The sequence below is a fragment of the Xiphophorus hellerii genome, chromosome 8 (genome assembly GCF_003331165.1).
Source record: "Xiphophorus hellerii strain 12219 chromosome 8, Xiphophorus_hellerii-4.1, whole genome shotgun sequence".
NCBI lineage: Eukaryota > Metazoa > Chordata > Actinopteri > Cyprinodontiformes > Poeciliidae > Xiphophorus > Xiphophorus hellerii.
The window spans coordinates 21,210,201-21,223,456 of record NC_045679.1 but is presented as its reverse complement, the minus strand read 5'-3'; the positions used below and the strand labels follow the sequence as shown (position 1 = coordinate 21,223,456).

At 44.1% G+C, this 13,256-nt stretch overlaps 1 protein-coding gene across 1 annotated transcript in view; it reads left to right on the top strand.

Annotated features, from left to right (window-relative positions):
* The window catches only part of lamc3 (laminin, gamma 3), a 131,570-nt gene that overhangs the window by 106,400 nt on the left and 11,914 nt on the right, over window positions 1–13,256 (top strand). The window contains exons 15-21 of the mRNA XM_032570011.1: window positions 537–690; window positions 781–923; window positions 1,073–1,251; window positions 6,208–6,388; window positions 7,437–7,693; window positions 12,678–12,754; window positions 13,118–13,252. Coding sequence (XP_032425902.1) covers window positions 537–690; window positions 781–923; window positions 1,073–1,251; window positions 6,208–6,388; window positions 7,437–7,693; window positions 12,678–12,754; window positions 13,118–13,252 — 1,126 coding nt within the window. The remainder of the gene's footprint in view (window positions 1–536; window positions 691–780; window positions 924–1,072; window positions 1,252–6,207; window positions 6,389–7,436; window positions 7,694–12,677; window positions 12,755–13,117; window positions 13,253–13,256) is intronic.

Here is a 13,256-nt window from a genome sequence, read left to right as displayed (position 1 = left end):
GATTCAGATATTTCTCTCGACAGGAATGCAGGAATATCTATTTGAAGCGTTCACTTCTGGTGTACAGGTGCACATTCTTTCTTTTTTTTCTTTTTTTCAGGTTACTAAAAGGCTAAAGTTTCAAATGAGATGAGCAAATGGCTCAGAGTCGAATCACTTTTAAAAAAAAGTCCTTGAATTGTTAAAAGGTAAAAAAGAAAATCAGCGACTGAACTTTAAATAAAGTTACAAAGGCAGGAAACGACCCAAAGTACCACAGCGGAGGTGTTCATTCTTCCACTTTCATATTCCTTTTCCTATTTTTCTCCTACCTGTAATCCCCAGTTGAATTTATCCGGCAGAACAATGTTGCAGAGGGATGCTTGAATTTCCATGCTCCTGTCTGTCATTTTGTCTAATTCTCCCTCCAGCACTCAAATGAGATAAAACTAATAACATATTCCATATGAAAAGGAGATGCATGCAAATTTAAGCTGTCAACAATATAACATTATCTTTACGTTAACTATTAAAATGCTTTATTTGTTCTTCTCCAGCATGTCGCTGCAACGCTGCGGGAACCTCCGGGCCTGTTGACGAATGCCACCCCATGACAGGAAATTGCCGTTGCCTCGCTCATGTGACCGGGCGAGATTGCAGCCACTGTGAAGTCGGCTTCTTCAACCTTCAGCCTGGCATTGGATGCGAAAGGTAAATGGATTCCCACCGCATCTGAAAGAAGGCCTGTATGAGAGATTATGCATTGAACCTGCCATTAAGACATTGTCCTGCCTTCACCAGGTGTAAATGTAACCCAGTCGGCTCGGTGTCGATGGCCTGCCATCCGATCACGGGGGAGTGCGTGTGTCGCGCAGGGGTGGAGGGGACCCTGTGTGGCTCCTGCCGTGTGGGCTTTTTTGGATTCTCCTCACACGGCTGCAGAGGTACACTGCCTTACATCAGGCATTGCAGCTGCCCCCTATGCCCTTGTCTGATCGTTCAGTACAGATCACACTTGAAAGCTTTCTCTAACTCGTAAATTGTTTACCCTCGCTTCCTAACTCCCCTTCTCGTCTAAACCCGCTTCATCCAGCCTGTAACTGTGACCCGATGGGCTCCGCTTCCATGCAGTGTCACGGCAACGGCACTTGCCAGTGCCGCCGGGGCTTCGTGGGTCACAAGTGCGACAAATGTGAGATTAATTATTTCTATGACCGAGCCACTCACCAGTGTGAGGAGTGTCCAGTTTGCTACGGCCTCGTCAAAAAACATGTGAGTATCTGTAGTTAAAGATCATTTCTGTGCTGATACGGGCACCCTGGTGAAGGAATTTTGTGAATTTCAAATGCGGTTTTAATTCAAAGGTTTGGATCCAGGCCTGGGTTCTGTCTGCATGGCGTTTGCATGTTCTACCAGAGTTTATATGTGGGTTCTCTCCATGTACTCTGACTTCTTCCTACAGGCCAAAACATGACTGTTAGGATAATTAGTTCAGCAAGATTGCCCTTGGGGGGCGTGGTTGGGAGGAACGGCCCGCCCGACCTGAACTCGAGCGGTGTTCTGTTGCTGGACTTCTGTGCTCGCCATGGATTGTCCATAACGAACACCATGTTCAAGCATAAGGGTGTCCATATGTGCACTTGGCACCAGGACACCCTAGGCCGCAGTTCGATGATCGACTTTGTCATCGTTTCATCGGATCTGCGGCCGTATGTCTTGGACACTCGGGTGAAGAGAGGTGCGGAGCTGTCCACTGACCACTACCTGGTGGTGAGTTGGCTCCGGTGGTGGGGGCGAAAGCCGGTCAGACCTGGCAGGCCCAAACGTGTTGTGAGGGTCTGCTGGGAACGTCTGGCGGAATCCCCTGTGAGACGGAGCTTTAACTCCCATCTCCGGCAAAACTTCGAACACGTCCCGGGGGAGGTGGAGGACATGGAGTCTGAGTGGACCGTGTTCCGTGCCTCCATTGTCGAGGCGGCCGATCGGAGCTGTGGCCGCAAGGTTGTCGGTGCCTGTCGCGGCGGCAACCCTCGAACCCGCTGGTGGACACCTTCGGTGAGGGATGCCGTCAGGCTGAAGAAGGAGTCCTATCGGGCCTTTTTGGCCTGTGGGACTCCGGAAGCAGCTGATGGGTACCGGCGGGCGAAGCGGCATGCGGCTCGGGCGGTTGCTGAGGCAAAAACCCGGGCGTGGGAGGAGTTTGGAGAGGCCATGGAGAAAGACTTCCGTACGGCTTCGAGGCGATTCTGGTCCACCATCCGGCGTCTCAGGGGGGGGAAGCGGTGCAGCACCAACACTGTTTATAGTGGGGATGGTGTGCTGCTGACCTCTACTCGGGACGTTGTGGGCCGGTGGGCAGAGTACTTCGAAGACCTCCTCAATCCCACCAACATGCCTTCCACTGAGGAAGCGGAGCCTGGGGACTCTGGGTTGGGCTCTCCAATCTCTGGGGACGAGGTCGCCGAGGTGGTTAAAAAGCTCCTCGGTGGCAGGGCCCCGGGGGTGGATGAGATCCGCCCGGAGTTTCTTAAGGCTCTGGATGTTGTAGGGTTGTGTTGGTTGACGCGACTCTGCAATGTCGCATGGACATCGGGGGCAGTTCCCCTGGATTGGCAGACTGGGGTGGTGGTCCCCCTGTTCAAAAAGGGGGACCGGAGGGTGTGCTCCAATTATAGAGGGGTCACACTCTTAAGCCTCCCTGGCAAGGTCTATTCAGGGGTCCTGGAGAGGAGGGTCCGTCGGATAGTCGAACCTCGGATTCAGGAAGAGCAGTGTGGTTTTCGTCCTGGTCGTGGAACGCTGGACCAGCTCTACACCCTCGGCAGGGTCCTGGAGGGTGCATGGGAGTTCGCCCAACCAGTCTACATGTGTTTTGTGGACCTGGAGAAGGCGTTCGACCGTGTCCCTCGGGGAGCCCTGTGGGGGGTTCTCCGGGAGTATGGGGTACCGGGCCCTTTGATACGGGCTGTCAGGTCCCTGTATGACCGGTGTCAGAGTCTGGTCCGCATTGCCGGCAGTAAGTCGGGCTCGTTTCCGGTGAGAGTTGGACTCCGCCAGGGCTGCCCTTTGTCACCGATTCTGTTCATCACTTTCATGGACAGAATTTCTAGGCGCAGCCAAGGTGTTGAGGGGATCCGATTTGGTGGCCTTAGGATCTCATCTCTGCTTTTTGCAGACGATGTGGTCCTTTTGGCTTCATCAGATCGTGATCTGCAGCTCTCGCTGGAGCGGTTCGCAGCCGAGTGTGACGCGGCCGGGATGAGGATCAGTGCCTCCAAATCCGAGGCCATGGTCTTGAGCCGGAAAAGGGTAGAGTGCCTTCTCCGGGTCAGGGGGGGTGTCCTGCCCCAAGTGGAGGAGTTTAAGTATCTCGGGATCTTGTTCACGAATGGGGGAAGAAGGGAGCGGGAGATCGACAGGCGGATTGGCGCAGCGTCTGCTGTCAAGCGGGCGCTGTACCGGTCCGTCGTGGTGAAGAGAGAGCTGAGCCAAAAAGCGAAGCTCTCGATTTACCGGTCGATCTACGTTCCCACCCTCATCTATGGTCATGAGCTTTGGGTCATGACCGAAAGAACGAGATCGCGGATACAAGCGGCCGAAATGGGTTTTCTCCGTAGGGTGGCTGGGCTCTCCCTTAGAGATAGGGTGAGAAGCTCAGTCATCCGGGAGGGACTCAGAGTAGAGCCGCTGCTCCTTCACATCGAGAGGAGCCAGTTGAGGTGGCTCGGGCATCTGGTCAGGATGCCTCCTAGACGCCTCCCTGGTGAGGTGTTCCGGGCACGTCCCACCGGGAGGAGGCCCCGGGGAAGACCCAGGACACGCTGGAGGGACTATGTCTCTCGGCTGGCCTGGGAACGCCTCGGGATTCCCCCGGAGGAGCTAGAAGAAGTGGCTGGGGAGAGGGAAGTCTGGGCCTCCCTTCTGAAGCTGCTACCCCCGCGACCCGACCTCGGATAAGCGGAAGAAGATGGATGGATGGATGGAAGATTGCCCTTGAGTGCAAGTGTTTTCAGTGACTTTTCACTTTTTCACATGCAGCAAATAACATGCTATTTACGCTACCTTCATGTGAGCTCTGTAAAATTGTGCAATCTCCATGCAACAGAACATATTCAGTATTTATTTAGTCTGTATTTAAAATTCTTCCAAATTTTTAAGTTTATATTTAATTTTGATTGTATTTTAACAATGCATTTTGTTAATCTATAGTTGTTTATATTATCTTTTCAGATATTTTTATATTCTTTGGGGCATATTTAGCTGCTGTCCTGCTGTAACAAGTGAATTTTCCCCACTTTGGGATTAAAAATAGGCCTGGCATTACCAAATTCTACTGTAAATTACCTGATTTGTGTAAATAGCTCTCCCCCTGCCATGCATTTTTGTTTGCTTCATCTATCTCCATTTTTCCTAATGTCTCATTTTGGGTTTTCGATTTTGTCTTAAACACTTGGTTGCTGCACTAATGTATATAAATAGGTGTCACACCTACATGGTGTTTCTTGCCTTCTTGCTTTCACGAGGTGCAATTCTTCCCTTGAAATATCACATTCCCCCGGAGCACGCCGCCTTTGCAGACCTTCCTGACAGCCGTATGGCTCCTTTGTATTTTGGAGATTGCAGTTATACAGTGGATGTGCATTGAAATAGAAAGAGACATTTGCCCTAATGATCTTCTGCGCTTCTTTCTGTCCCTTTGGATCTGTTGCATCCCACGCTCGGTGCGCCAAGACTCTGTGCGTCCCTGGATTTCCCTTCTGAGGAGAATCCAATACCTCTTGACATGTTCTGCCTTTATGTCCTGCACTTATTCTTTTCCCCTTGCAGAAGTGGCTGGACGTCCTCTCTGGACCAGCACTGTTCATGTGCGAATGCATTCAGTGATTTCCACAGTGTTAGCAATTCAGTGAACATCCCAACCCTTGTCTTCTCTGAACTCTTGCAATTACTCTTACTGTCCTCTAACATCCCATCCCCCTCCCACCGGTCACCCTCTTTGCCTCCCTATCTTGGTGCTGACATTTTTTTTTCCCCCCTCTGATAAAACATAAAACGGAGAAATGGAGTAACGTCATGGCTTTGCAAAATCCTTCATACCCTGAGAACTTTTTAATTTCTTGTCAAAAACCAACAATCATCATATTTTAAGAGTTTCATATTAGATCATCACAAACTACTGTAAAGCTTTTAGTGATTAGAATCTTTAAATTGTAAATTTTGTGAGGAGCAATGTTAAGTAATGTTAAATCAATATGCTTTGATCTAACATGTGCTGTTAGATCATGTGCTGTATGTTCAAGATCGATGTCAAGCTAATGTCAACCTCTGAAAGGGTTTCATCCAAGTTTGCCCTACATTTCAGCTTTATCAATCTACTCACCAACCCTAACTCTCACTGCCCCAGGTTCAGTAAACCACCACCATGTTTCACCATAGTGATGGTGTAAATCTATTAGATGGACTGTCAGTTTTCAGCAACACGTTGCGTCTTGCTGTGGGTCAAATAGTTCAGTTTTGGTCTCATCTGAGCAGAGCACCGTTTTCTATGCATTTGCCGTGACTCCTGCATGACTTTTCACAAACATCAACCGGGATTATTTCTGAGCTTTCTTTCAACGATTTATTTTGTATTTATTGAAAAGATGATCAAACCCAGAAAATAAGAGTTATGTAGAGCCAAGAGTAAAATCTGAAGACTTTTTTTTTGTCACCTGGCAGACACTTTGGTTACTAAGTAGCAGAAAGCGCAGCTGATAATCATATTGGTCTTGTGGACAACTTATGGCACATCTTCCCCCTTAAAAAGATGTGTGATCACACCAACATTTAATACATCTATGACTGTTTAACTGCCAGGACCAATCACGTCCCTTTCATTTCACTTTCAGACCTGATTTTTATTCTCTCAAAGTCTAATCTACTTATCTCTCGCAATGCTTTCCTCCTCTGCCTATGGCACACAGAACAGCGAGAGGATCCAGATAGGAAGACGCTTTTCCATCCCTTATCGCGTTGTTGATATTCATTTATTCATTGCTTTTGTTGAAATACTACATTTTCATGTGTTGGTGTACTAAGAATTGAAGTCACATCTCAATCTTTGCATCTGAATAAATGAATACAGATATTTTAGAGCCACATTATTTTATTTTTCTCGGCTTTTTTTTTTATATAAACAAAAAAGCCTGCTCTCCCTCTGATTCTTTTAAAATCATGATGTTGTTACAGGCCGAAAAGCTTCAGACTCGTCTTCAGGATTTGGACAAGCTCCTGGCTCACTTTGATTGCCGAGGTAGATTTGGGAAGCGCCACCACCCACTGAAGTACGCCACGACGGGGCTTTATGAAGGGGAGCACCAGAGGGAAGATACTTTTCCCAACGCACTGGAGGATTTTCTGGCCTTCCAAGGTACAACAGCAAGAAAGCAAGAGATAATTCCTCGCTCCTTTTGATGCCCCCCCTCCCCTTCCTCACCCTCTTTTGTCCGTCACTTCTCGAGACACATGACAGCGTTCGCCTTGTGAAACACGACTCTAGCCTGTTCCCCTTTGTGTCTGTTGCGGCGCGTCCTGCCTGGGAGATGATAACCATATGAGCGGTCGGGGAGCGTGGCCGAGACGTTTAACGTAACGCCACCCCCGGCTTTCTGCCGCGCATCTCTTACCCCGGCGTGCCGGCGTTGCACGCGAGGCACAACAAAGCGATTAAATCAGGAAGCAGGCAACAATACCCGACCTCTCCCAATTACTTTAACACAATGCTGATATATCCTCATTATCTTTCGAGGGGAACAAGGCTTACAGGCTCAGCTGCACAGGCCAAATGGAGACAAATCATAACAATATAAAACAAGGCACCATGTGACTAACTTAATCCCTATTGATATGACAGAAAGTGCATCTCTAATCCCTAGTTTATAGTGATTATAGTTGCAATGCTGATAACAGTTGTTGAACAAATCCTAACACCCACACCACTCGCGCACACATTCCAGCCATGCTCTTTAAGACACTGGGTGGCCTGATAATGATATAATGAGCATGTGGGAGCCACAGGCTCTATGTGTGAGCACACAAACAACCCATGCTGGGACACACACTTATTTAGTTTCAATTCATAAGACAAAGATAGAATGAAGCAACAACCGACACATATTGTACTGATTGGACTCACCCCCTAATTACTTGCTTTAACAGCCAGTCAGATTATCCTCATAAACTACAAAGCGAGTGTGACAGAAGTGTCGAAATTTGGACAGACTCCCACATGCTTTTTTTTTTCTTTCTCTCTAGCAGATAGGTGGGAAGGATGAGAGTCCTTGCACGAATTACCCCGGTAAATGAGAGTTTAGAGAGCAAGATAGTTGCGAGCTACAAAGAGTAGGGGAAGAATAACATTCTCTGTGAAATAATCCATGAAAGGCTTAATGCGGTTTTTATTTGCTTTGTTCTTCCAGAGGCACGGGAGGCCTTCATAAAACAATTTTCCTTGCTGGAAGCTTCAGCGGGCGCACTTTCAGCTCAGCTCCACGGCATTACATTTGCTTTGAACTGCAGCATCAGCTTGACGGAGGAGGAAGACGAGGAGGAGGGGAAGGATGGGAGGAAGGATGAGGAAAGTACAGGAGCGTGTCGAACCTTCACCAAAATCCTGTTGATGATCAGGGCATCCAGGGATCAGCTGAAGCAGGCAACGCTGGATCTGGACAATGTGGTGGGTGACACACATGCCCAGTATCAGCAATTTGTAATGCTGAGGAAACAACTGCGCCACCATGGGTGGAGTATATAGACATAACTGTTAACTTGCTGCCCCACTCATGATCTCTACACTATTAACACTGGGATTAATGGAAATCATCTGGGTCATTTCACCCGTTTGTTGGGTCGTACCCCCACTTCCTGCTCACATCTTGTGCTAACCTACATCCATGTTGTGTTAACCCTTTTGCAAACCCATCTTCTAGATGCTTGTGATGTTGGTTATGGAAGTTATTTTTTTTAATAAACTATGGCAATAACCTGAAAAATACTCATTCTCAGTTAATTAAATTTATCCGTATACCTCATTGACATTAAATTTTACGTCTTCTTGGAACATTTCCTTGAAACAGATCATTAGTAGATATTAGATAATTACTTTTAATGTGTTGCCAAAGCAGCTGCTAAAGAACAAATTAGATGACCTATAAGAAAACATATAAGAAAGAAAAAAAGAGAGGCTACCTTTTAGCTCTGGCAAAGACCAAAGATTGGATTACCTAACTCATGTAAGGTTTTCTTTTTTTTTTAGCAAAAACTAAAAGGATGCCTTGGTTTCTATATTTAAAAAAATACATATGTACATGGTGCCAGATTTAAGTGAAAATGTCTGAAGTTCTATCGTTATTCCAAACAAAGCAGGGGCTCCTCTGTCCTATTACAGGTGTATTGACAGTTTCTAAAGGCTGCATTGCACTCCAAAACACTTTGGATACAACTGAATCAGTTGTATCCAAAGCACGATCAGGCAGACCGAAATTGAGTGTGGCATCAGAAAATCAATACATCAAGCTTTGTTCATTGAGAGAAAAGCAACTTCATCAATTTTTAAAAGATAAAAAAAACCAAAAAATGCTGGAATACAAACGGCAAAAAAAAAGTCCCGTCAACAAAAGCCTGTCTGGCAGAGGTCTCAAAGGACGAGTAATAGTTTCTAAACCACTTCTCACAAGGGCGAAAATGGGTCCGAAATCCAAGACATGCCAGCAATTCACAGCGGGTGGCTGGATAAGAGTCCTCTTAGAGAAAGATTCTTTCTTTGAGATTTATGGCAGTAAGTGAAGAGTGTATATATGAGGATACAAACAGGAAACGGAGAGCTGCAGAAAACAAAGTCCTCAGTGGAACAAGGTGTGTAAATACTCGGCAGGGGTTTAGGATGTAGGATGGATGCAACAGATTAACTACAGCCTGACCAAGGAGAATTGTTTAAAGACATGATGTACACTTTAGAGAGAGTCCCAAAGTTAAACTGGAATATAACATTAAAGATCATACATGACCAAGAGGGACAAAATGAGTGTTTTGCAAAATGAGCATCTATCATTTTGCTAGATATGATTTTTTTTTTTCTTTTTAGCTATATCTGATCAAATCCCTTATATGAGTCTCATCTCTAGCTTTATACATTCACATATAAATAGTGGTAATAACTAAAACAAAATAACAAAAATGATACAGCAGATATTTCTGATCAAAAATAGTCTAAATATCATATTATTTTTGCTCTTTTTATATGTTTTTTTAAAGGAAATGATCAAATAACATAAAGTTGTAATATATTTTGAAAACAAGTTGGGTGCATACTATAGTATTAATCTTACATAATTATATGCACACTCCTTTACTGATATTCTGATGAATGTCTCCCATTAAGTTGCACTTCAAGCACATGGCAAAATTGGCAGAGTTCAACTACGTTAGTTGGTATGGTTGCACTGTTCCACTTGTATAAGCAAAGTCCACAAATCAATAAGTTTATTGTTATAGCTTTGGAAAACCATTCAGGAAGCTTAATTCAAGCCATTTATGTGTGTTTGGGATAATTGTCAAACCATGTCTATGTTTCACTGTCAGAAAGACTGAATCTCAAAATGGCTTGAAATGGCTCACCAATAAAAGAAGCACCTTCTCCAAAATTGACACCATCATGCCAGATTATAATTTGCCTACATAGACAAACCAAATGGCTTATGAAACAAAGGTTTTATAGTCTGACTAGACAGTTGTTAATTCAGCTATAATGACCAAGAGGAGAGTTTGTTTTTGGAGTCAAGTTTAGACATTCATTCCCAAGAACAGTGCCCCACCTGTTAAGCCTGGCGGTGACTGAACAATCCCGCGGAGTCGCTCCCTACACTGCTGTTGTATGCATCCCAATTCATGGAGTAATGAAAGAAGAGCTACCTAAAAGTTTTCTAACTTTACCTTAAGCCGAAGGCTAGATGGTGAAAGCAGTTTGTGTTCCAACAAAAAGACAACCTCAAACAAACACAATTTTTTTGGTCGATAAGCAGGCTAACATTCGCCGTTTTCTTTGGTAACCCCTATTTAAAATTTGTGGTGCTTGGTGGAAAACCAGCCAATTTAAATCTGACCATTTCTGTTGATAATGGCTATTAACCAGACCTTGTTAATGCCTCCAAAAAGTACTTCTCTTCATCTTCCTGAGTGACATTTATCCAAATATTATTGTGGGTGTATCTATATATTTTATCCTATATACCAGATTTTAGCCAGAGAAAATCCATAATAATGTTTTTTTTCACCCAATTATAGTTTTTTTTTTCCATTAATTAATTATATATTATATTATCAGTCCACCATCAAAGCAGGAGAGTTGAAATAAATCATTAAAAGCCTCAAAATATTCCAAGTCATACTGATAAGTGCAATTTCACATCAGACTGGAGCTATGCAAACACGCTGAGATTACATGTGACAAAATCTCGATCCTCTTATGATTATGGAACGCTTCAGGTTAACAAACAATAGACCTCTGTCCCACACATCTAAATGGCAAAGTACTTTCTCCAAAAGCAAAGATTTAACCGGTCTTTAATGGATTCCTAAATTAACAACTTGTTCCTTACACATTTGGTGGCCTTTCATTGTAAGCCTGGGGATGCAGGAAGCTTTTATGGATCCGCCTGTCCTCTTATTTAGACTTCAGAGTGATCAGTGAGCTTTTTCTAGCTAAAGTGTAATTTCCTCCTTTCTGATCGTCTTTGTGCTTGCACAGACAAACTGGACCTCTGTAGCTCTCATCACTTGCAGCAGCTGTTTGGTTAATAATCAATCGACAGGCAGTCTTCCAAAAGGAGCAAAGAATTGAGCAGCGTTAATTGCAGTTCGCTCAGTTTGTGTGCATTTCTCCAAATTGGATGTCACTCGGTAAAGGACTCTGCGTTCAGCCGTGTGGACATAATTTTTATTAGGACAACACTTCAGTGGATACGTACATCATTTTTAATAACATGTACTTACCGTCCTTTTAATTAGGTACACCCTACTTGCACCGGCTTGCGTCCTATTCCCTTCAGAGCTGCCTTAGTTCTCTGTGGCACAAATTCAGCAGCGTTTTGTAACACTCATCTGATTCTATATTGAAATGACAGCATCTCTCTGTTCCTGGTTGCACATCCATGATGTAACGCTCTCATTCTACCGTATCCAAATGGCGCTCTGCTTTGCGATCTGGTCACTGTGAATCCCACTGCAGTGCAGGCAACTCACTGTCAAGCTCAAGAAGTTAGTTTGAGATGATGATATCCTGCTGGAAGTAGACCTCAAAATGTGTGATCATACAGCCACAATACTTGGATAGACTTTAAAAAATGCTTATTAATGATGAGCCCAAAGTGAGACAAGAAAATATCGTTTTACATTATTTACATCGAATTCTGGCCCACCCATTTGAATGTCAGGGCTAAAACAAACACTCATTAGACCAGGCAACATTTTCCAGCCTATTATTGTCCAATTTTGGTGAGCCTCCTGTTCTAAGCTGACAGGAGTGGCCCCTGTTATTGTCTTTCTGCTGTAGCTCATCTTCTTCGAGGTTCAATGTGTTGGGCTTCCGAGAAGCCACACACGAAGGATGTAATGAGATGTTATTTGAGGTACACTTGCCAGTCATGTCAAACCAGTTTACAGATTCTCCTCTGACATCTTACTAGATCTGAACTCTTTTTTTACTCCATTCTCAGTTAATCCGAAATACAATTGTATGGAAGCTACAGTACTTCCAGAACAGGAACATTTAGTTTATATACTTGAGGAATTAGAAGAAACCTAGAATCCAGAGAAACTCATCTAGAGAAGCTACTCATTGCCTTAGATCAACATTTAGGACCATCTACTTTATAGAATCAAGCATGGAGAACCAACACTTTTATTACTTTAGACCAATACTTGGTTTATTATTATCCAGATAAACTTCTTCTGGCTTATAAATTATGGAATACTTATAACAGGACCATCTAGTTAATATATTCAGGAATTAGAACAAACTTAGAATCCAGAGAAACTCTTAACTTATCTAGAGAAACTACTCATTGCTTTAGATCAACATTATCAGAACAAGAATCCAGAGAAACCCCTACTAGTATATAAGTCACAGAATACTTATTCTTTTTTCTTCCTTTTTCATCATTTTTCTTCTTTTGCCCTTTCCTTTGAATTGTTGTTTTGTTGTATTTTTTGTCTAATTCATGTAAAGCACTCTGAATTACCTTGTTGCTGAAAATGTGTTATATAAATGAAATTACCTTACCTTACAGGAAGTCAGCCGTTTCTGAATCATGCAAACCAGCTCATCTTGCAGTAGCAACAATACCAAATTCAAAACCACTTAAATCTTCTTCTCCTCCATTTTCTGAACTGTTTTAGACTTCAGCACTCCATCTTCATATCTTCTAGATGATCAAATTCTAGATGATTTGCCCATTAGATCAAATCTAATGGGCCGCTCTCATTTGATTGGCATAATTGCTATTTATGTTAAACAGAATGTAGACACATATTTATGTGTGTCTACTGTATGACATAATATGGTGTCAAGACTTTCTGTATAAAATTACAGTAAAACTGTGAACGTAGTTTAAAGCCAGACCTCCCACTCACTGTGTTGCTTTCCTTGCCTATCATTTTCACAGGTCATTTCTTTTGAAGCCATGTCAGCGCCCAACAAATGGAGCATAATGGTCAATGACTCCCAGGTCCTAATGAAAAGGTAAGTCTGTTCAATGGGCTTTCAGTGGTCAATTAAAAGCGGAGTCTGTTCCAGTAATCTGTGGATCTCTGCTCGGCTGCTTTTTCGTGCTTGTCACTCACAATGCGGTCACGCCGCAGCGAGTCGATGCTCTCGACCACTCGGCGCTCGCAGCTCTATTATATGCTTGTTCCAGAAACCTGGCCAGGAGATCCGGTGTGTGGGGGGGGAAAGCATCAATGCTCAAATCTATTTCACCTCACCTCAGGCAGTCGTTATGGTCTATTATTCTATGCTGCATGCTTTTTTTCCCCTCCTCTTTTCACTTTGTTCACCTATCTTTCTTTCTTTTATTTTTATTCTTTGTTTTTTTTCCCTCTGCAGTCACAGAGAAACGGCGGACCACATTGAGGCCGTAGCCAGCAGGGCGGTGCGTGAGTCAAAGCAGGCTTTCAGCTTCCTGATGGATCTACTGCAGGACAACTCCACAGAGGAGTACACCAGGAATCTGAAAGAGCAGTGA